The sequence below is a fragment of the Myotis myotis genome, unplaced genomic scaffold (assembly GCF_014108235.1).
Source record: "Myotis myotis isolate mMyoMyo1 unplaced genomic scaffold, mMyoMyo1.p scaffold_m19_p_9, whole genome shotgun sequence".
NCBI classification, from domain to species: domain Eukaryota; kingdom Metazoa; phylum Chordata; class Mammalia; order Chiroptera; family Vespertilionidae; genus Myotis; species Myotis myotis.
This window is the reverse complement of record NW_023416401.1, coordinates 40,554,235-40,576,022: the sequence shown is the minus strand read 5'-3', so window position 1 is coordinate 40,576,022 and position 21,788 is coordinate 40,554,235. Positions and strand designations below refer to the sequence as shown.

Here is a 21,788-nt window from a genome sequence, read left to right as displayed (position 1 = left end):
GCTAGAGCCCAGTGGCCATGGTGGCTGAGCCCAAGAGTGGCTGAGTGGTGGTCCCATGTGGGCATCCCCTGGACCCAGTGGGGATGCCATGGCACCTTGGGGGGTGGTCTAGATAAGGAGAGAGAATGGAGTCCTGGCGGGTAAGTATCTGGGCCTGTCCATGCGTGGCTGCCCAGCACCTAGAGCTCATCCCTGTCTGGATAGCACCTCAGATGCAAGGTGTGCAGACGGCCACGTCCGGAAACGGAGGGCTGTGGACCTCAAGAGCCCGTGCCACCCCCCTCTCTGGGCACTCGCCAGCTCTCGGCTCCTACTGGTCCTAGTGTTCAGGTACCCCTGTAGTTCCTGTGTGTTGAGGGCTGTGGGAGAGGGAGCCCAAGAATGGTGATGCGCCTGTTCTGTGCCCAGAACCCTAAGGCATCTGGACCTCATTTCCCTGGAGGCCCTGAGAACTGAGTGTCTGTTGGTTCTGGGCTCGGAGGCTGCTCCATCCAGGAAGGTGAAGTCAGGTGTGGGTGAGTGTAGGTAGCACTCTCCTGGCTGCTGGCAGCGTGTGTGAGAACCTTCCCTCTCACCCACGAGGTCTGTGTGGGAATGGGGGTGAGAGCGGTCCACGCAGCCAGCCTCCATCGCAGCCAGCACAGTACACAGTGCACAGCTCGCCTGTGCTGAGGCCAGGGCCAGTAAGAGTTGCCATGTGATGGGCGAAGCTTAGAGATGGTGAGAGGTCCTAGTCTGGGGGTGTGGAGACACCAGGACCAGGAGGAACCCCAAGTTCTCGGCATTGCAAATCCTCTGAAATTCTGAATTCCTTTTTATTTATCCATCATTACTGTGTGTGGTTCATTGTGAACATTTGATTTTTTTAAATTAAAGGGTTTCTCTCTTTTTTTAAATATGTTTATTGATTTCAGAGAGGAAGAGAAAAGGAGAGAGAGAAACATCAATGATGAGAGAGAACCATTGATAGGCTGCCTCCTGCATGTCCCCCACTGGGGATCAAGCCCGCAACCCAGGCATGTGCCCTTGACCGGAATCAAACCCGGACTCTTCAGTCCACAGGCCAACGCTCTATCCACTGAGCCAAACCAGCTAGGGCAAGGTTTTCTTTTAAGACAGTTACAGAATCCCACGCAGTTGTAGGAAATAATACAGAAAGATCCAGCTGACACCAACAGTAGCATTTTGCAAACTGCAGCCCAACCTCACAGCTAGAATGGGGACAGGGACATAGTGCATACACGGGTGCCCCTTGCCCCAGGCCCTCCCGGGGGTGCATGTAGCCATAGGCATGTCCCCACCCACCCCAGCTGCCACAGATCCAGTCGCCATCCCTGGGATTTCGAGTCTCCTGTGCCGTCACTGTGCCCTCCCTGCTGGGCCCTGCTTCCTGGTGACCATCACCCATGTGGACGTCGGGGTGTGCCCCGTGTTTCTCTGGAGTGACTGCGGGCTGTAGCTGCCGGGTTGGGTGCTCAGCAGTGACATTGCTTCTCCCTTCTCAGCGTCGCCCAACATGAGGCGTGTTCCTCGTTTTACTGGCATTTCCTCGAGGTCGGTGTGTGGAGCCTGTGAGGGCCTGCCCTCCGTGCGCCCTCGGCAAGAGCGGCTCGCTCTCTTGCCCGTTTCTGACTGGATTGCTTGTTTCTGCCGCCAAGTTTCAGAGTTGGTTACAAGCCCTTCGTCACTTCTGTGGCTGCAGAGACTGTTGCACTCTGGCCCTGTTCCCGCTGTCTTACAGTCGTTGGCAGAACACAAGTGCGTACTTTGATGAGGTTATTTGTCAGTTTTCCTTTCATGAGTTATGCTTTTGGTGTCAACTTATCAGCTCTGCCTCATCCCAAGTCCTGAGGTTTCCCCTTACCTTTCACCTTAAGAGGTTTTAGGTCTGGTCTAATGTGTGATCCAGACTCCAAGGGTTGAGGCGGTTGGGGGGCTTGGGGGGGTGCGGGTCATGCCTGGTCACACACTGGAATTCAGGGACCAGTCAGAACCAGCGGGGCTTGTTCTCAACCTTTCTTCCCTGTGCTTGTTCTCAACCTTTCGAGTTTTTGTTAAAACTCTGGAACCATTTTTCTGAAGGGAGGCTATATCTTTATTTTTAGTAAAAAGATTCGTTTGCTGCTTTTCCATATTCATGTTGGAGCTCTGGGTGTTTGGAACTGCCAGTAAGTGGGTATGAACTGAAGTGTGGCCTGGCGTCTACATCGGACAATAAATACCAAGCACTCGAGTTGGTGGGTGGGCCGCTGACAAGGCCGGCAATATGCAGCTGACCCTTGAACCGTGGGGGGATTGGGCGCCGACCTGCACAGTTGAAAATCCACATATAACTTTTGACTCCCCAGAACGTAATTGTCCCTGGGTACCTACAGGGGATCGGTTCCAGGGCTGATACCAAAGTCCAGAGGTGCTCAAGTCCCGTCTATAGAATAGCCTAGATCAGTGCACACAGTTGGCCCCTCTGCATCCACGATTCCCAACTCAGATCAGAAACAGCAGGTGTTCACTGAAGGAAGCCTGAGCATAGGTGAACCCGAACAGGTCACACCCGTGTTATTCAAGGGCCAGCTTAGTCTGACTTGAAAAAGCCACGATCAGCACTCTTTAGGTTGTCCTTTATGTTTCCGGGTTTAAAAGACTTCCCTTCCTTAGATAGTATTTGATTAGCCTAATACAATTGCTGCTTTTTGATTTTGTGGTTTAGACTTAATACCCCATTTTTCTTCAAAAGAATGAGGTTTTACTACAATGTCGTCAGTGTCCCAGTGATTGGACCTGTGGTGTCCGGTTCCAGGCCCCACAGAGCAGCTGACTCCAGAAACAGTGCCCGGAGGAGAGTAAAGGCAGCTTTCACAAGCCCCTGAAATTCCCACGGCTGTGACAGGTGTGAGAGTGTCCATGAGATCTGACCGTTGAGACGAGTGTGTGTAGGGGGAAGCTTCAGAAACCAACCGTTTTAGACAGAACTAATTGTAACGTAGTGGGACATCTCTGACATGAGCGTGGTGTCGGCTCTTGGGTGGAGCTTCTTGGTCTTTGCTGGTTGGTTTATTGTATTAATATTTAATAGTTTAACCCAACTTTGGATATAGAATTCACGGTACCTTTTCCTGTGGACAGGTGGCATCTGTTTCTTCACCATCACATTTCCTGTTTTTAGAGCCTGGATAGTATAGAAGTAGTTAGTTTTGTTTTTTTAAATCTTACAGCTTGCTCAACCTTATTTTGAGGATAAATAACAGCTCCTGCTGGTCTCTAGGAAGTTTTTCATCGCCACTCTTCCTCTTTGCCCTTGGTTCTAAGACCAGTGAAGCCCAGTGGATGCTCTGGGGTGGCCGTGGGTGTTGGCTTTCACAGGAGGAAACCAGCAGCCTCGAGCTAGTGAGCAGATGAGGCAGCATGTTCCATAACTAGGATGGTCTCTGTGTGCGTGCGTGCGTGCGTGTATGTGTGCTTACCTGTCCCGAGTCAAGAATCTGATTCAGTGCTGGAAAAGTGCCTTCCCTCATGTGGGACCTAAAATGTTCATTTCAGAGCTGTTCAGCCACATCAGCAGCAGATGTTTGGTGAAGAGCTGCCAGATAATCCCGATGGAGAACAGCCTGGTCCTTCTAGAAGAAAGCGACAGCCCAGCATGTCAGAGACCATGCCGCTGTACACTCTGTGTAAGGAGGATTTAGAGAGTATGGACAAAGAGGTGAGACCCTCGGCGTGCCAAGGCCTGTGCCCTCAGCCGGCTCCACTGGGGCCCAGCGTCCTACCTGTGGGTTGGGACTAGCACTTTGTTTCTAGGAAACGAAATGGGCAACGGTATTGAGCGATGTATCAGTGTGTCGGCAACATTCGGCAATAAGTACACTAACTCGGGTTTGTGATTCCATCAGTGGGCCCTCCCAAACCCTCCCTCACCCAGGGAACCTAACAGCGTCTGGGCTTGTCATTGATAAGGGGGTGCTCCTGGCATCAAGCAGGTGAAGGCCAGGGATGCTGCCTAACAGCCATGTAAATCAGTATTGTCTGTCTCCTGGTTCATCTCTGAAAACCACAGCTCTCACGTCAGCCTGTCCTTGGTCCCACATGGCCCGGGGTCCTCCCCTGGCCCTTATGCCCCACACCCTGTCATGGGCCAGGCCCCTTGGGGGAAGGGTCATGCCCATCGGGATCTCCGTTTGTACATTGTTAGCACAGCATCTTCCTTGGGCTGGCTTGTCTGAAGGGCTGATGTAGAGAACCACGTCACACATCTCCAGTAAACAGAGCAGCAATTGACTCCCAGCGCGCCCCTGGGTGGGACAGACGCTGAGACAGATCATTGGCCTCAGTGCTCACCGCCTGGCACCATGGTGCCATGCCGACAGATCACTCGGTTTCACTGGGAGTGCTGGTCAGAGTGCTGAGGAGGAATACAGAGTTTCAGTTTATTTTCAACAACAGCAGGAAAATGTAAATGGTCTATTCCGTATAGAACAGCGGTGGGTTGCGACGCCTTTGGCGGTCGAACGACCCTTTCACAGGGGTCGCCTAAGACCATCCTGCATATCGGATATTTACATTACGATTCATAACAGTAGCAACCTTAGAGTTATGAAGTAGCAACGAAAATAATTTTATGGTTGGGTCACAACATGAGGAACTGTATTTAAAGGGCCAGAAGGTTGAGAACCACTGGTATAGAACCTCACCAGAGCCTCCGATTATCATCCTCAGAGATAGTTTTTTTGTGACCATTAAACCCCTTTTGTACAGGCCCAATTCCTCTGAGAACATTGAGTCTATACACAAGCTGTTTCATGAAGATGTTTTCTTTAAAAGAATTTCCTCACCCTAGCCGGTTTGGCTCAGTGGATAGAGCATCAGCCTGTGGACCAAAGGGTACCGGGTTCGATTCTGGTCAGGGGCACGTATTTTGGTTGCAGGCTCCTCCCTGACCGGGCCCTGGTCAGGGTTGCAGGAGGCAACCAATCGATGTGTTTCTCTGACATCGATATTTCTCTCTGTCTTTCCCTCTCTCTGAAAATCAGTGGGGGAAAGTCCTTAGGTGAGGATTAAAAAAAAAATTTCCTCAACTCTACTTCTCTAAGCCCAGGTCTAGATGTCCCTTCCACAGGCATGTTGTCCACTTAGAAGGAGGACACCTGGGACCCTCGCTGCTCTCCTCCTGGCCACCTGGCCACCCCCCTGGTCAGTCCCGGGTGACCCCACTGCTGTGACGTGCAGACACACTGCCCAGTTTAACTCTTGTTTGTTTCCTATCAAAGGGATTGAAATTTTAATGTCAAATAAAAGTGTTATATAGGACTCTCTGAAACCTAATCTTTCTTATAGAAATAAAAATTAGCCTTAAAACTTTAAGCATTGCTGTTGGGAACAGGAGGAATTGAAGGCGAGAGACATTCTGGACTCTCCCAGAGAACACAGGAGTGAGGATAGAGGGTGTGTCAGGAGACTGGGGGTTCTCTTTCATCTCCACCAAGAAACCACGCCAGTGCTGTGGGCGGCAGGTGACCTGGGAAGTGGGGGTGTGGTCCGCGCTTCCTGACTGAGTGGGAGCTGACGCTCCTCTTCTGGGGCTCCTCGGTCCTGGGGAGCCTGGGGCGTGGCCTCATCCTCCCCCGCGGCATGGCGAGAGGGCTGGGAAAAGTGGGGGCGTGCGCGTGCTGGGAGTGGCAGGAGGTGCTGTTCTAGGCTGCTGTCCCCAGGCTGCATCCACAGGGAAGGCCCCAGGGAGCCCCCCCAGCAGCTGAGCAGAGGGAAGTCTGCTCTTCCTTAAAATTTCGTCAAACATGATGGCCGTGCCCCAGCTGGCACCTACTGAAGGGACTGGTGGCTCTTGTGCAGGGGCAGTGAGGGCAGAGCTGCTTTTGGCTCTCTGGTCACCCTGGATCGATGGCAGCCAGTGGCCCCATCAGAGGGGCCCATCCTTCAGAGTCTGTTCCCTAGGAGGGGACACGCGTGAGACTCCAGGGTGTCAGAAGACCCTCTCACCATCCAGCGGGCGTGTCTGCTATTTGTCACCGTGAGTCAGCCTCCTGGGGGTTTGCACTCCTTTCCTGAACACCCAGCACTCGGGGCGCTTCAGAGAAACCCCCCTCTCCCCCTCAAGTGTAGGTGTCGCGTCTTATCGGCAAGTGCTGGCCATAAAGGTGCAGCCTGAGGTCTGCCGGCCACCTCCTGCATCACACACTGGGAGCCTCAGATGGGAGAGGCGTCACAACAGTCCTGTGAGACGCATAAACACGAACTACCCACTCTGCACGCAGACGGCGAGGCGCGTCCTGACCCAGAAGCAGTGACACTGCTCCCCAGCACCAGTAACTAGGGGAGGACAGGTTGGAACAGGTAGAAGCCGGGATCAGAGCCATTGCGTCCCCCCAATTGCCAGGGTCCTTTTTCAGATAAGATTCTGTTCTTAGAGGTGATTCAGGAAACCTGCTGCTTCAGCTTCACCACTGCGGGCGCATTCCATCCTGATTTAGCTGCCAGTGACCTGTTAGTTGAATAACACAATGTCTTTTGCATGAATTCCTTATGTTGACTCTGCAAAACATTCATGGCAAATACAGTTAAGTTCTAGGCATCTACCCAGGTCACCTGGCATGGTTTTGTATAGTTACCTGGGGGCACTCTATTCGTTTCAGTAAATGGATGATCCTGGGAAGTGTGACTGTGAACATGAGCTTGCTCACCTGTGCCATGTCCTGAGGTCCCCGTGCTCACCTGTGCATTGCTCTGAGGTCCCCGTGCTCACCTGTGCATTGCGCTGAGGTCCCCGTGCTCACCTGTGCATTGCTCTGAGGTCCCCGTGCTCACCTGTGCATTGCTCTGAGGTCCCCGTGCTCACCTGTGCATTGCTCTGAGGTCCCTGTGCTCACCTGTGGAATGTCCAGAGGTCCCTGTGCTCACCTGTGCATTGTCCAGAGGTCCCTGTGCTCACCTGCGCTCATACCTGTGCATTGTCCTGAAGTGCTCACCTATGCCATGACTCAGCTTGTTGTACTGTTAGTCCACCAGAGGGGGCTCTTAGGCTGGGATCTTGTTGAGATTGCAGTGTACTCTCCTGCTGTGAACTCAACAGCACATCTGGTGTCTCCAGAGCCCCGGTGCGGAGCTCAGATGCCTCTTCCAGCCCCAGCAGCCCGGTCCCATTATTTCTGTGCCCACTTCCTTCTGACGCCAGAGCTGTTTTAGACACTTGTCCTCATAGTGCACCTGGCAGCACACCAGCATTTTAGAGCCACGTCCTTGCAAACCCAGGTCTGAGACAGAATCTCTACTTGCTTTTGTTTAAAAATTATAAAGTAAATGCATGTGAAGTGTGATTTTCTATTAGTCATTTTGGTGCCAAGTGGTTATACTGTGTGTATAACCAGGAATTGTGTATAGTGCTTTACTCAGAAGAGCTTTTTGCCAAACAAGGGCCAGTAGTGTCATCGGTGTTTGTGGGACTCGGCAGCGGGAGGTGCCCGGCCCCGGGCTGTGCAGAGGCAGCCCTTCCAGCTAAGCAGAGGGCCTTCTGCCGTCCTGAGACCAGGGCCTGTATTTTATAGGATGGGCACTTGCTGAACTTGTTTCTTTCTGTGAGCACCGTGACTCGTGCCTCTGGTCCTGTCTGCATGTGTTAATACGTGTCCTTAGAGAAAGTGATACATAGATTTGCTATCTGGTGAGTTAAAGGGAAGTTTGGGATGAGCCAATTGAAGTGTCTTGAGGTGGCCACACGGCCCCAAGCGGCCAGCATGGGCGAGAGTCTGTCTGTGTGCAGCTTCATCGGTGTTGTTGGCTCTGGGCCTTCTCGAGGTCCTGGGGACCCCGGGGGGTGATTTCAGCCTGACAGCGTCACACCACACAGCCCTGCTGGGTGCGGGGCTGGCGTACCTGGGAACTCCTCGAAGAGCTGCTTCCCGGCGCTGCCACAATGCTGAGCTGTCTTAACTCTGAATAAAATAGCACATCTTCCACTGGCCTTAGATTGCGGAGATGAGCGGGTTTCCCCAGCAGCTTTGGGGACGGACGGTGGGATGCACACACTCATGGCCTCATTCCAGTTGCGTCATAGTTTGGGATTGTTCATAATGCATTCATGATCCTTTGCCCAAATGATGGCTCTTCTCAGGATACAGAATTCTCATGGGAGGTTTGCTTATCAAAACAGGGTAAATATACCCATTAAATATACCAGGAGGGTAAGTGTCAGTGACGTCTCCAGTGAGTCCGCAAGCGGCACCGTGGGTGATGCTTAAGAACCTGCGAGTAAAGCCTCCACTGTGTGTAGCAACGTCGGTGGGTCTGGGAGCTCCGCTGTTGTTTCTGGGTCTGCAGTCCGTCTGTCAGAAGCGGGAGGTGAGAGCCGGAAGGTGTTGACGTTGATGCGAGCTGGTTCCTGGTCGAGGCTGCTCTGTGTTGGGAACTCTCTTTAATCAGATTTTTTAGCTTCCTGACCCCTCTGGGGTGCTTTACTTGGTGTCCCTGCAAGCCCTGTAGCCCATTGTCCTACGTCATTCAGAGAAGCTCCTGGGCCCCTCAGAATGCCTCCTGACCTCCTCAGATCAGGTGTGGGGTGGGAGGGAGGGAGCGCACACGACCCTGTGTGAGGAGGGGGCACCAGGGATCTTCCCTGGTTCAGGGCTCCATTGGAATCGCGGCGAGGCAGGCTCAGTGCAGAGGGCACACACTTTTCTGTCGAGGGTTAACTTAGGACAGAGAAAAGGGTCCCGGTGCAGACTTGTTGAGCCCATGGCAGTGTCCCAGTCCTCCCCGGAGAGCAGAGCGCTGGCTAGGATCTGCGCTTGTTACTCCTGTCTTCCCAGTTAAAGGACTGGGAGACGCTCACAGCTCATTCCCATGGTCAAGCAGGTCAGTCCTATCCCAGTGGCTTTTTGTTACTCAGCAGGGGTGGGGAGCGTCTGGCCTTTAGGCCGTATAAGGCCCCACAAAACCACTTGGTCTGGGCCTGCCAAGGCATCAGGGGTGAGTTAGTTAAATGTTTGACCAAATATAGCAGCTAATTTTTAAGCTGATAATTTTGTATGGCCCATGCATGATGCTATAAACATCCGGATGGCCCTTGGCAGGAAAGGGTTCCCCACCCCTGCATGACTGGGAGCAGCCAGGTCCATGTGCGTGGGAGCAGAGCTGAGCTGGGAGGTGAGCCAACAGCCCCCTTGGTTACTGGCACCAATGGTGCCAACAGCGCAGTTCGGGGGTGCCTGGCTCTGCCCTCGCCTGCTCTGTGCGCTGAGCCCCCTGCCCTGGCCTTTGGCGTGATGACTTGCGGGGCCTTGGCAGTGTTGGTGGAGCGGTGTGAGCGCTGCAGACATTGGCCTCTGGCCTTTCTCGCCACTGCCTGTGCTGGTGTCGGCGAGTCACTCAGGGGCCAGCCCTGCCAGCCGGAGACTGTTTGCTCTCATCACCCTCTCGCAGCAAGTGCATAAGCGGTTCAACCTCAGGTCTCTTGGAAAAAAACAGGCACAGATTCCACTGACTCTGCAGTCTGGACACCCAGTCATTGACCATAAAGTCCGTTAGTGCGCTAGACGTGAGATCTCTGTCAGAGTCATGCACCCAAAAGTGACCTTCAGGCTGTGCCCCACACACACCCCCCTCAGCACCCCCCCCTCCCCATGAGCCTCGCCACGTTCCTCAGCGCTGGTACTGGACCAAGCTCACCACAGGGCCCAGCGTGGGAGCGTAAAGTAATGTGGAACACGTGGCCCCAGGGTGTGCTGAAAGTGTGTTTGCTTGGTAACGCATTCCCCGGAGGGACCCGCGCGGTTCTTGAGTGAGCTGATCTGTAAGCTGACTCCTGGCCCTTTGGCAGGTGGACGACATCCTAGGAGAAGGCAGTGATGACAGCGACAGCGAGAAGAAGAAGCCGGAGGAGCAGGAGGAGGAGCAGGATGGGGCACCTCAGCCCAGGGAGCCCAAGGCCCCAGCAGCCCAGAGGGGGCACACACTCCAGTCAAAGTCACCCAGCGAGAAGAGTGCAGCGGAGGCCCGGGGGCCCAGGTGAGGGTGGGCCCGGGGAGGGTGGGTGAGAGTGAGGGTTGGTTGAGAAGGAGGGTGGCCCTAGGGGAGGGCTCGGCAGGAACAGGGCCCAGGCCCCCACGCTGTCCCCGGGAGTGGCGGCACCTTCTGCTCAGACATGATGCTCACTCCACAACCACAGGCAGGTCTCCACGGGGCTCACAGACCAGATGGCGGGATTGTTGTCACCCGTAGCAGTCGGGGGCCGGGGACCCGAAGGTGCTGCGTGGTCCTGAGGGCCAGGGTCACTCTCCTCTTTCTGAAACAATGCACACACAGCTTCTTTACACGTGAACGTTTCTGAGGATCACATCGTGAAGATGTGGTTTTTATCTAGACTCTGGTTTCGGTTGTTGCTCAGGCAGCTGTTTGTCCTTCAGGAGGGGCCGTGTCTCTCCCACATGCTGCTGCGTTTACCGTGTGATCCAGGCAGCCCGCCCCTCCGTCTTGGTCTCACCGGAGGGCGCCGGGCCCCGTGTGTCAACCGAAGCAGCCTCCCCCGAGCCCTGGCAGGAGCACCTTGCTATGCAGGTAGCGGGCCTGGGCCCATGGCATGGATGACACGTGGTGACACTTCCTGTTTTTCATGGCGCCCCCACCGTCCCACCAGCTTACCCAGAACGGAATTTGATTTTGTGGGCCTTTTATCGGCTGAGTCCCTTCACGCCCTTCAGGTCTGACCCCTAAGCTGTGTGTGCCCAGGTGAGTGACAGCCACGGCCAGGCAGGAATTCCAGCCACAGGTGGGGGCAGATTGTCCCTGTTCAGCTTCAGCAGTTTCTCAAGCACATGCACACCTCCCTCGAGGTGGCCACTCTGAGCTGAGCGGCTCTGAGGCCGAGCTGCCCAGCTGACGTGATAAATCTGTGCTGGGTGACGACAAGCCACACACAGTCACTCTGCTCGCTGCGTCTCCATATCTGCGAGCATCCCCTGCATTTCTGGGGAAGGGACCTTGCCGAGTGGTGTCCCAATGTGAGGTGTCATCTCATCGATCTGTGGCATGTGCTCCGGTTAGGCGTTTTTAACCTGGCGCTGTCTTCTCTCTCAGAAAGAGAGGAACAAAGTGTTTTCTCAAAGACCCGGAGAGGACTGGCGCGGCCTGCAGGCCCTGTCCTTTGGGGCGGAAGTGGACATGGCGCTCCAACTGGGCCGAGTGCCGCTGAGCTGAGCACACTGTGTTTCATTTGAAATTCAGTAAAAAGTGCTGTTGGGGTTTTTGTTGTTTGCGTGTGGATTGTTTCGGTTCATGATGACTTCCCTGTGCGATGACAGGGCCCGTGCTGGTGCCACACGTGCGGTTGGCAGGACATCGTGCCAATCCCGTGGGCCAAGCTGTTCTGAGGAATCTGAATGCCACTGAGCTTGACAGTGTGTTTTCTCAGAAGTAGAAAGGGGTGTGTTTTTGCTTCTCTGCCAAGAACTGACTCGTTCCTCCTTCAGATCAACAGCCACCACATGCCTGTTTTGTGCGCACGGCAGCCCGGCTTCGGCTCCCGGAGGTCAGTCCCTTAGATAAGTCGGTGCATTTGGAAAGCATTTGCCCAAACTAGAGCTTTTCCAGTGGGCGCTGCACTGGCCTTTGCCTGGAGGCGTGGCTTCAGGGTGACCTGAAGGTCATGTAAGACTTCCTTCCGATTCTTTGTAGAGTCGGCGGCTGAGTGAAGACGTCGGGTCAGAAGGGTAGTAAGGAGCAGTTTCCATCGTTACCTGTGGACAGTGGTCACAGCCGTTTCCCTCACCAAAGACTGTTCTCCGAGTGCCAGGAAATGTCAGTCTTGGCGCCGTGGCCATCCCATCCGGTCGGTGGCGCACAAGGAAAACTGCCCCATCTTCAGGGGCTGAATTCCTGGCGCGTGTCCAGCCCACCCACCTCCGCTGAGCACCGACCCCATGTTTCCATGTGGACACAGGTGTGGAAGGTGTTCCAGGTGGTGGATTGACCTGGAAGGTTCTCTTTAATACACGGGGGGGTTTTCATCTCTAAAATGGAGGAAACACAGCATTTCCTCAGTGAAGTTCTCACTCGCTCCCCCACTGGAGCCGTGGTTACGCACCGTCGTGCCTGCTCCTGCCTTGCCGTCTTCAGTGCACCCCTGGGCATTCATCACATCTGTGGACACATTTGCACTGTGTCCAGTCTCTTCTGTCACAAGCAGTGCTGTGGGGCCTGCCCCATGCACTTGAGCGCCTCACTTGGTGGATTTCTGAAAGCAGAATTGCCGGTCGAAAGGTGTTTGTGCTTTTAACCTGTAAGCTGCTGACGGTTGTCCTCTGTGGAAGGTGGTGCCAATCAAACTCCCCTCAGAACAAGTGACTGTGCTCATTGTCCACACCTGCTCAGCGCGACAGATAAAAAGTGGTGTCGTTGTTTGTCTGCCTTTGTCTTTCTAAGGGCTGTGCCCATGCCCAAGGCTGAGCCCAGAGAGCCCACACTTTGTGGACAGCGACTTCACCAAAACAGTCCAGCCAGTCACTAAACAGCAACAGTAACCAGCCTGGGGGGAGAGGAGACCAGGATCCAGGGCTGCTACAACATGGGAACTAAAATGTCCACTTTCTAGCAAAAACATTACGTAGAGACAGCAGAGTCTGACCCACACAGGAAGACAACCACAGGCAAGCAGGTGTCAGAGGTCACAGACCGCGGCTTCAGACAATGAATTACTGATAAGGCCTCATCTAGCAGACACTGTCAGACAGGAGCGCTGCAAATGAAAAGTGTAACACCTAAATGGAAATCCACCAGAGGGCCCCAGCATTGATTTGAACCTGCAGAAGGATTAGCAGACTTGGAGATGGATCTATGGAGATCATGTGATCAAAAGGCACAGACTCAGGTGTGGGCACGTGGAATCAACCAGGATCCAAAATCCACAGAAGCAGACACGCTGCCCAGTGCCACCTCGGGAGCAGAGCCTGCCTGTCAGATTCAGGTGGTCCTTCCTCTGCCCAGACGTGGCCTCCCAGAGACGGGAGACAGACTGTTACAGAAAAAACAGACCAGAACCAAACAGCGCTCTGAGAGTTTGGAGTTACACTTTATTCACCGCGGTGGGCTCAGGGAAATGAATCCAAATCTAAGCAAAGCTACAAGCAGAACTTCCCTTTTTGTAGAAGAGCCAGCCCTTTGTGTGCTTGCTGGCGGCGGCCTTGAAAACTACACAGTTCTATCCAATTAAAAAATGCACCTGGCATGGCATTGGATGTATCTAGTCTCTGGCCTACAAGGTCAGAGAGCTAAGTTTATCTCCCTCACTATTCAAGCAGGCTAGAAAGCAAAGTTACTTTTTTGGAATAAGAGGCCGTCCAAAGAATAGCAGAGAATTCCAAACAGTAGTTTCACAGAATAGGGGTTTTCCTTCACACTCCCCCCCCCCCCCCCTTGTCCCACAAGCTTTTCAGCTTTGTGGTACAACAACCACGGGATGTTAAGGTGAACAGGGGCGTTGACCTATCTTTTACTACTTCCTGCTGAAAAAGGGCGACGTCCAAGGGGTTAACATCCCGTTTCTTCCTCTTGGAGAGGTTTGTAGGGAATTCTTCTGGCTTGTAGGACCATTTGAAGTTTAAAGGCATCTAAGTGGGATGAGATAAAGCAAATTAACAGAATTAGAAGACATGGTCCTAGGATTATGGCCATGAGTAGCATTAACAGTTGTCCTGTCAATGGAAGGAGCTATATCCATATCCCCCCCCCCCCCCCCCCCCCTTGTAGTCCAGGTCTCAGATAACTCCTGTTTTATTCATCTTGTTTCTTTTTTATGTAGGAAGCAGTAATTTTATGGTTCTTCTGTATTCCAGCAAGGGAAGAAGAGTTCTCCTCCTGGGACTAGCCTCGGGTTCCTGCGGCACTCATAAAAAGACAAAATGAGAATTATTAGAAAGATAAAAACAATGATTATCCAGAAATACCAGAGCATTTTGCCTTTAAGAGAAGATAAGAAACGAAGTGTAAGGAAGAATTCAGCAGGGTGTTCTCTGAATCCTTTGGAGCAGGTTGATTAGCCAGGTCCGTTGTCTTCTTGAGGGTGATCTGCAGCGGGTGTGTCTGGTCAGAGGTCACCTTCCAGTCAGGCTCCTTGCTGTCATGGGCACAGAAGGAGCTGGGCTTGTGACCTGGCAGAGACAAACTATAACAAATGGTCCGGTGGAAGGGAAAGAAACCATTTTAGTTTTAACAACCTCTATTGAAATAGGATTTTTCTCCTTAAAATTCCTCTATGGTTATCAAAAAGCCAAATCAAGACTAATTTATCTACTGTATTCAATTTGGCCTAATGTTTGCATAAACACAACAAGAATGGTAACTGACTACCTTTGCCGGAATTTCATGATTGAATCTTAATGTGCCCCATAGGGCCAGGAAGCCAAGCCATCCAACTGCCATCAGGCCTGCCTGCAGTATCTGCTGAGTTAGGTGAATCCCTCACCTGTAGCAACTCCACCTGAGCCCACGCTCTAGGCTTTAAGGCCCATCTCAGTAGCCCTTCTACTCGTTGCAGCCCAGAGTGAGTGGGGGTTCCGCAGGGATGCAGAGGCGTCCTTATTGCTCCCCTTCTACTCTGACCAACTGCCAGTGATGGTAGGGCATGGGCCTGATGCTCCAGCGCCAGCCATCTTCAGGGCTCCCAAGCAGGATACCAGGCTTTTCCCGTGGCACTCTTATTGGCTTCAAGTCTTCAGAGTCCAGACAGGTCTCTTTAAAACATGATACTCCAGTCAAAGTTTTCCATTAATAAAACCACTATTAGGAACCATTGCCATGATTTATTAAGCATTGCCAAATTTCAGAGGAATTATATAAGGAGAAAAACATATTGACCTGATATGCTCCAAGATTTTCTGATTTTCCTTGCCAGTCCCTTTTCATGGACTCTTCAGAGTAATATAACTGTCTTCAAATGGCAAGAAGAAATTTACAATATGTCTACATTCAAATAGATAGTTATAGCTCCCCCTGTAGTAGGGCTCCCCTCACTTGACTTGTTTTCTTAGAACGGACTAAAGGAGCTCTATTTCCTTACAGGGTCTCACATGTCACAGGACCTCACAGGGTCTATAATTCCTGTAACAGAGGGCTACTATTTACCCGTTTACTACTTCCTTCTGTTTCAAACAGGCCTTCCCCAGTTTCCTACAGTTGAGGTTTGTACCACCCCTGACATGGGCATGGTCACACAGGCCTGCAAGACAGTATATAGGCCGCCAACTGTTAACTGTCTCTTAATAGATACCAAAATCTGATGGGTATTCTTCTTTGCCCAGTTGGGCACCTGCCCTCTTGGCAGATACAGCTACATTCAAACCTGTAAGAGAATCAAAGGTTAATATAACATATTAATACAATGAAATATAATATTGGCAGCATGGCCACTTCAGGAGCCAAATTTCATGCTACCAAACATGACACATGGTAGGGCTATACAAATAACTTTGAGGGAGGGCAACTAAAGTTCACTGTTGACCCTTTCTACACAAAACAAAACTTTCTGGAGCCATGTCCATGAGAAGGCATCAGCCAAGTCCATCACATAGGGCATTGCTCTAATGCCATAAAGGGTGATTCATGCTCTTGGCTGCAACCAGCACCTGGGAATGTAGCAGGGGAGTCATCTTGTCCAGTTCTCTGCAAGCCACAGTCAGGGCTTGTGTGCGGCGGTCATTTTTCTCCTCTCTAGCCGCAAACACAGTCTGAACAATCTCCATAAAATGCATTCTGTCACAGGAGAAAGTTGTTTGCTGCACAGAGGCAGCTAACCTCTACACAACTGGGCTTGGGCATCTGCCCAGAAAACTGCAGTCTATAAGTTCAATATGCAGCCTCCAGTTCTCCTAACCCAAGGAGGTTTTGGCCAGTCTCTGAATCAGACTCCTCCTCTCTTGGAGAATTTCAAAGTCCTGATGGCTCCCAGATCCAGGGAGAGTGCTCTTTTCTTTGCCCTTTTGTTAACCCTGTTTATTAGTTACAGGGCCCTGCTATCCTTGACTTCCCACCAGTCCCCTTTGTGGCAAAGCAACAACCAGGCCTCTTCCAAGGGAGTGCATTGGAAGGGGATATTAGCCCCTCCTCTTCCAGCAGCAACAGGTACTAAACCCTTTCAGTACATTTGCAAACAGGGAGCTTTCGCTAGCTCTGTCCACAGCTTTCCCTACTTGTCTCGCTGCTGCTGCTTATTTCAGGGCAGCGGGCAGCTCAGGCATCCAGCCCCCCCTTCTTTGACCTGGCTCTCAGGGGCTGAGTCTGCCTAGTAAACAGTTCTAAACTTCTGAATCACCAGGGCAGCTGCGGATTTCAGGTCTGTTTCTCCTCCGCTTTTCTCCTGGGAGTTTAGTTGTTTTTAACGTATTAGAATTTTTTTATTCTTAGAAACCTTAATCTTTTAATGATTACCAAAAGTGAACAGTCAGCAATTTTAGATTAATATTTATGAACACATTTTAAAGTGCTTTTATTCTTAAGATATATCTAGACCTTTTGTGACAAAACTAAGAACAGGTATCGGTTTAATTTAGCATTGGAAGGGTTAAAAAGAATAAAGCAGGGCAGAGAAAGACTGTGCTTACAGAAAACTTGTTGTGACCTTGAAGTTAGTTGATAATGCACCTGCTAGCAGTCTGCAGCCAGTAACATAACTGCTAACACCCCCCTTTTTTTGTCTCAGCCCAGGCCCATTTCTTTCCCTCACAGATTTTTCTTTTTACTTTTGATCTCTCCGACCAATTCCCCTGTCCTCCAGTCCAGTTGTTTGTCTTCCTTTAAACAGTGGGAGTTTCAAAGAAAACTATAGACTGCTTCTATAGAGTCCTCCCTCCCAGAGGCTGGGGTCCAACCTGTGGGGAATCATGACTCTTAGTCGGCCTGGAAAGATAATGGGTGCATAGGGAGGTTTTTTTGCAGACAGAGAGCCTGGAGACCACCTGAAATCCAGTTACAGATGCTTTCAGAATCAGGATGAGGGAGGAAGGGAAAGACCAGGCCATGTCCTCCATGAGGATTCCAATAAATAACTGAAAACGGCAAGTTAAATAAAACACATAATCACAAAGACAACAGACCACACGAGACACACAATCAGGGGTTAACGGGGTCTAGAGACAGTTAATAATAACTTCAGCCTTAGGGTCAGAGCCAGTAAATCTCGCCATCCTGTGGAGCTGCAAGGCCCCCGTGTCCACCAAAGAGATAAGAAAACCATAAATAACAAGTTCTTTGAAATTTATTACTTTGTTAATTTGCTAAGCAAATAGTTAACTTGAAAAGACTTCTCTCTTGCTTTTTACAAGCAATCTCAGAACTAAGCAATCTTGGAACCTATCCAGCCTTTATTTTAGCCTTTAAATCTACCCTAGCACTTCAAAATTTCAATTTAATACAGCAAATTTACAACCCAGGTAAGAGCAACTGATAGAAGTTTTTGTTAGCGAAGTGGGCTGAGTTCTTCTGTAATGGCGAGCAAAAGACTCTGAGAACTATTAGAGACTCTTGCAGCCCATCGCGGGTCCAGTCCAAACGTTCAGCCAGATGAATTAACAGAAATGCAAAATAAATCAAAGTAGCTTTCACTTCACACAGACCAGTAATGAGCAGCCAAAATAGACAAGCACTCATATTCACACTCTCAGTAGACTAGCCCAGACTGGAGCTGAGCAGATAAACAAAACAATGCCCAACTCCCCAAATGGGTGTGGGGGCACTCCTGGCACCCATGTCCCAGAACAGAATTCTCGACCAATGTCTTGGTGAGAACCTACCGGAGGAGTTAAGACTGCGTCCAGTCCCCCTTCTCGGCAGCAAAGTGGCTAGTCCCACACAAACAAACAGCTGTTCACTCAGAGTTTAAACAAATTCCCAAATTCAAATACCAAATTCTAAATTCTAACAAATTCCAAATTCCAAACAAATCCCCAATTCCTAAGGGAGCTCTGTGGCTTCCCGGGAGGTGATCAAGCTCCCCTTCCACTCATTCCGAGTGGGCCAAATGGTAGGGGATTGGGGCCCCTACCTTACCAATTCTGTCGACAGGTCCCAAGGTGTGTCCATCCATGCTCTCCAGATGCCGGCCGGGTCCTGGGCTGAGGTCTGGGAGTGCCCGGAGTATCCCCGGTTCAATTCTGCTAAATCAGCAGAGCGGCGCCTCCCGGGGTCCTATCTGGCTCCCCCGGTCCTCAAACCCAGTCCATACCGGAGGCCAAGAGGCCACGATGGGTGGTTCCCCGGTCTTCCTGAAATGTCAGGGAACCAATTATGTTACAGAAAAACCGGACCAGAACCAAACAGCGCTCTGAGAGTTTGGAGTTACACTTTATTCACCGTGGCGGGCTCAGGGAAATGAATCCAAATCTAAGCAAAGCTACAAGCAGAACTTCCCTTTTTGTAGAAGAGCCAGCCCTTTGTGTGCTTGCTGGCGGCGGCCTTGAAAACTATACAGTTCTATCCAATTAAAAAATGCACCTGGCATGGCATTGGGTGTATCTAGTCTCTGGCCTACAAGGTCAGAGAGCTAAGTTTATCTCCCTCACTATTCAAGCAGGCTAGAAAGCAAAGTTACTTTTTTGGAATAAGAGGCCGTCCAAAGAATAGCAGAGAATTCCAAACAGTAGTTTCACAGAATAGGGGTTTTCCTTTACAAGACCACGTGGCCATGCGTCACACTAAAGTGACCTCATGGGTCCCATGTCCCCGCCGCAGGTGGGCGGGCCAGGACCTCGAACGAGATCTGTGATGGGGACAGATGCCTGGATCCTCATCCACCCAGGGCATGTTCTTTACTCTGCAGGTGCAGAGCCCTCTGCAAAAGCCTTCTGACCTTGCTGGTAGTGTTTCTTCTGTTTCGTAAATAAATTACAAGGTTTTCCTAACATCAGCAGTTGTGGTTCCAGACTGTGGAGCTGCTGCAGTGTGTGTGTTTGCTTACACTGCACATGTATGCTGCATATAGTTACGTGTTGCGTGTGATTGAAACATGATACATTGTTGTGTTACATGCATGCTGTTCTTGCACGCATGCTGTGTTTGCCTAGCTCTGTACCGTACCTGTCACAGGTAATCACCATCTGAGCAGTCTCTCCAGGAGACCTTTCGGGCCTGTGACATGAGCTGCGCTGTGCGGTCCTGTGTCGGGGTAAAGTCAGGACAAGGTGGGTTCCTCGGGTACCGTTTTCAAGCTGTGGCTGAATGTCCGTGTCTGCGCAGTGGGACCTCTGGGCCAGCAAGGCCTCAGGGAGAGCCATGCGCTGTTCACATCTCACTGCATCCTCTTCAAGTCCGCAGGTTCGTCAGGGAGCTGAGCGGTCGGCAGGGCCATAACAAGGGTGATAGCGCCCTCACCGGTGTTTCTCAGTGGTTGGCGAGTATGGGAGGCAACCAGTCTCTCCCTCCCGCCCTTCTCCCCTTCTCTCTAAAAATCAATAGAAAAAATATCCTTGGGTGAAGATTAGCAAAAAATGAAAATTTTTAAAAAGAAGTATGATGGCATTGGCTGGTTATATAATGTGCCGGTGTGTTTGCAGTTTATTGTTTATCCAAGTAGTTTTGACAGCTGCCTGAGGAAACAGTGGGCTGCCAGGGCGCCCCATGGTATGGCCTGTCTCTGAGTCTGTAAGACTCGCCCATCTTCCCTGGGGCCTGGTGACCTGCCGTGTGTGTGGCTCTTTGTATAATCAGAGCCAACACCGTCTGGAGCCCTGTGGAGAGCACTTTGTCCCGGCTCTTAGGTGGAAGGTAGTCCTGGGCCCCATGGCCGTGCATAGCGCCTGCTGTGTGTTAGGAAGAGAGGTGGCAGCTCCAAGGTGGGCTGGACAAGCACGTCACTCATCCTGGCACAGCACCTGGCCTGCCTGCCTACCATCCACCCGTTTGCAACTGGACCCACTCCGTGTGGCCCGATTGAGGCCTGAAGCCACCCAGAGTGACTGGAGGCCCTGCTCGCGCCTGAGCTCCTGCCGGGGCAGGTGCTGGCCTGTCCTGAGTCCTGTCCAGCCGGTTTGCTCCACAGCAGCGAAGGCCTTGGAGCTGACAGGGAGCACGGGCCTCTCACTCCTCTGCCGCCTTTCTTTACGTCTTTATGTTCTCTGGGGTTGAGCATGTTTACTGTTCGCCGGCAGTGGGTCTTTTGTTGTAGTTGTTTCTTCTGTTGTCCAACCACATCGCGGTCCTTTGAAATGCACATGAAGGAAGCAGAGGGAGCCTGTGTTGTGGTCCTGGGTCGGTGCCCCTGCCCGTGTCCTCCACCTCAGAACTGTGGTTTGCTCCCGTTTTGAGACTGGAAGCCCCTTGGCATTTGCAAGCCCCTGGCAGACGGAAGGGTGCGGTGTGGGAGCATCTCACAGCAAGTGCTTCTTCTCTTTCAGGGGCCACAAGAGGAAGCTGAACGACGACGACGCGGCCAGTGAGTCCAGCAGGGAGTCCAGCTGTGAGGACGAGGAGGGGAGCAGCTCGGAGGCGGACGAAATGGCCGCGGCGCTAGAGGCGGAGCTCGACCTCATGTGACCTGCACGGCTCCCCAGGGTGGACACACATGTCACCTCCCCTCCTGTGACACCTCAACGTCCTGTGCTGGCCCTCACATGGGGTTTCCTTCTCTCCAGGAAGACGTGTCTATTCGCAAAGCTCCACACACAGAAACATTATTTTGCAGAAATGGGTGTTTTGAGAAGTTTTACTACCGGAAAGTCTACTTTTTTCGTGACCGTGACAGGAAGCATGGGCCATGCCAAAGATCTTGTGGAGCTCGGCCGCACAGGACTGTGGTTCCTGTGGGCCTGGAGGGCGTTTTCCTTTAAATTCCACGGCATACCATTCAGGGCGAAGGCGGGCTCTGACGAGACAGACGTGGCAAGAACCTGGCGACCTGTGCTTTTCACACTGAGTTACCAGATGTGCAGGGGTTTCTGAGAGGCTGTGTTCACATGTGGACAGGCCTGGGCTGCCTCTGCGACCCTCAGGGCTCGTTTCTGAGCGACACCCGGGTCCCTGAAACTTGTGTCCCTATGTTTCCGGGACCAGGTTCCAGCACAGTCCGGCGTCCGCTCCTGCTCCTCAGATCTGATGTAAAGTTTTGTATATTTCATATCTGACCCACCAAACAGGTGTCTCCTCCATTTAATAAAAGCCCTTTTTGTAAGCTCTTCTGTCTGGTGTGTTGTGGCAGCAAGCGGGCTATCCTCCGTGCCTCAGGGGGCGCTCCGCCACCCCGAGCCTGTCCCTGTCCCTGTCCCAGCTTGTAGAGCAGGGGACTTGGTGTGCCGGGAGGTCCCAGCCCTGGGAGTTTGTTGTTGGGCAGCCATGGCTGAGGGTCTCCGTTATAGGGACATTTTGTGCAGCAAAGCACGAAGAATGTGGAAGGTCACTGGTTTCTGATTATTTGGTTTGTGAAACTAGATGTGAGAACCTACGGAAGCAGAGGGTAGCACTGCAGCCCTCGCTGGCAAGTTGTGGAATGGGGTTCGTTGTGCACACGTGGCAGCCAGACATCAGTCATAGGGTGGCCTGTCCTCAAATCCCGTTGTCCCCAGACCTCTGGGCTGACCCGGTCAGCACAACTGGCAGGTTCTGGAGTGAACCTTCTCGCCTCCTTTGAGGCAGCCCCTTGTCCTCCTCTGTGAACCCTGCCAAACGTTGGCTACAGTGGAGGACACCAGAGACCAGGAGCGTGTGGCCTGTGATGCTCCTGCCTCGCGAGGCGGCAGGGCGGCTGCACGAGGGACCGTGACCAGGCTGCTCTCCCACCTAAGAGCCTGTGAGGCTCCTTCCCAGGCTGC

General features: G+C 52.1%; 1 protein-coding gene across 7 annotated transcripts in view; it reads left to right on the top strand.

Annotated features, from left to right (window-relative positions):
• CTDP1 (CTD phosphatase subunit 1) overlaps positions 1 to 21,155 on the top strand; it is a 40,462-nt gene extending 19,307 nt beyond the window's left edge. For 2 of the 7 annotated variants that reach the window (XM_036321941.1, XM_036321948.1), the window contains 3 exons: positions 3,538 to 3,700; positions 9,821 to 10,008; positions 20,379 to 21,155. In XM_036321941.1, coding sequence (XP_036177834.1) covers positions 3,538 to 3,700; positions 9,821 to 10,008; positions 20,379 to 20,517 — 490 coding nt within the window. In that variant the 3' untranslated portion in view covers positions 20,518 to 21,155. Of the gene's footprint in view, positions 1 to 3,537; positions 3,701 to 9,820; positions 10,009 to 11,673; positions 13,099 to 20,378 lie in introns of those variants that run through there. The other 5 variants (XM_036321944.1, XM_036321942.1, XM_036321943.1 and 2 more) reach the window with 5 other exon arrangements.
• Positions 21,156 to 21,788: the final 633 nt, after the last annotated feature.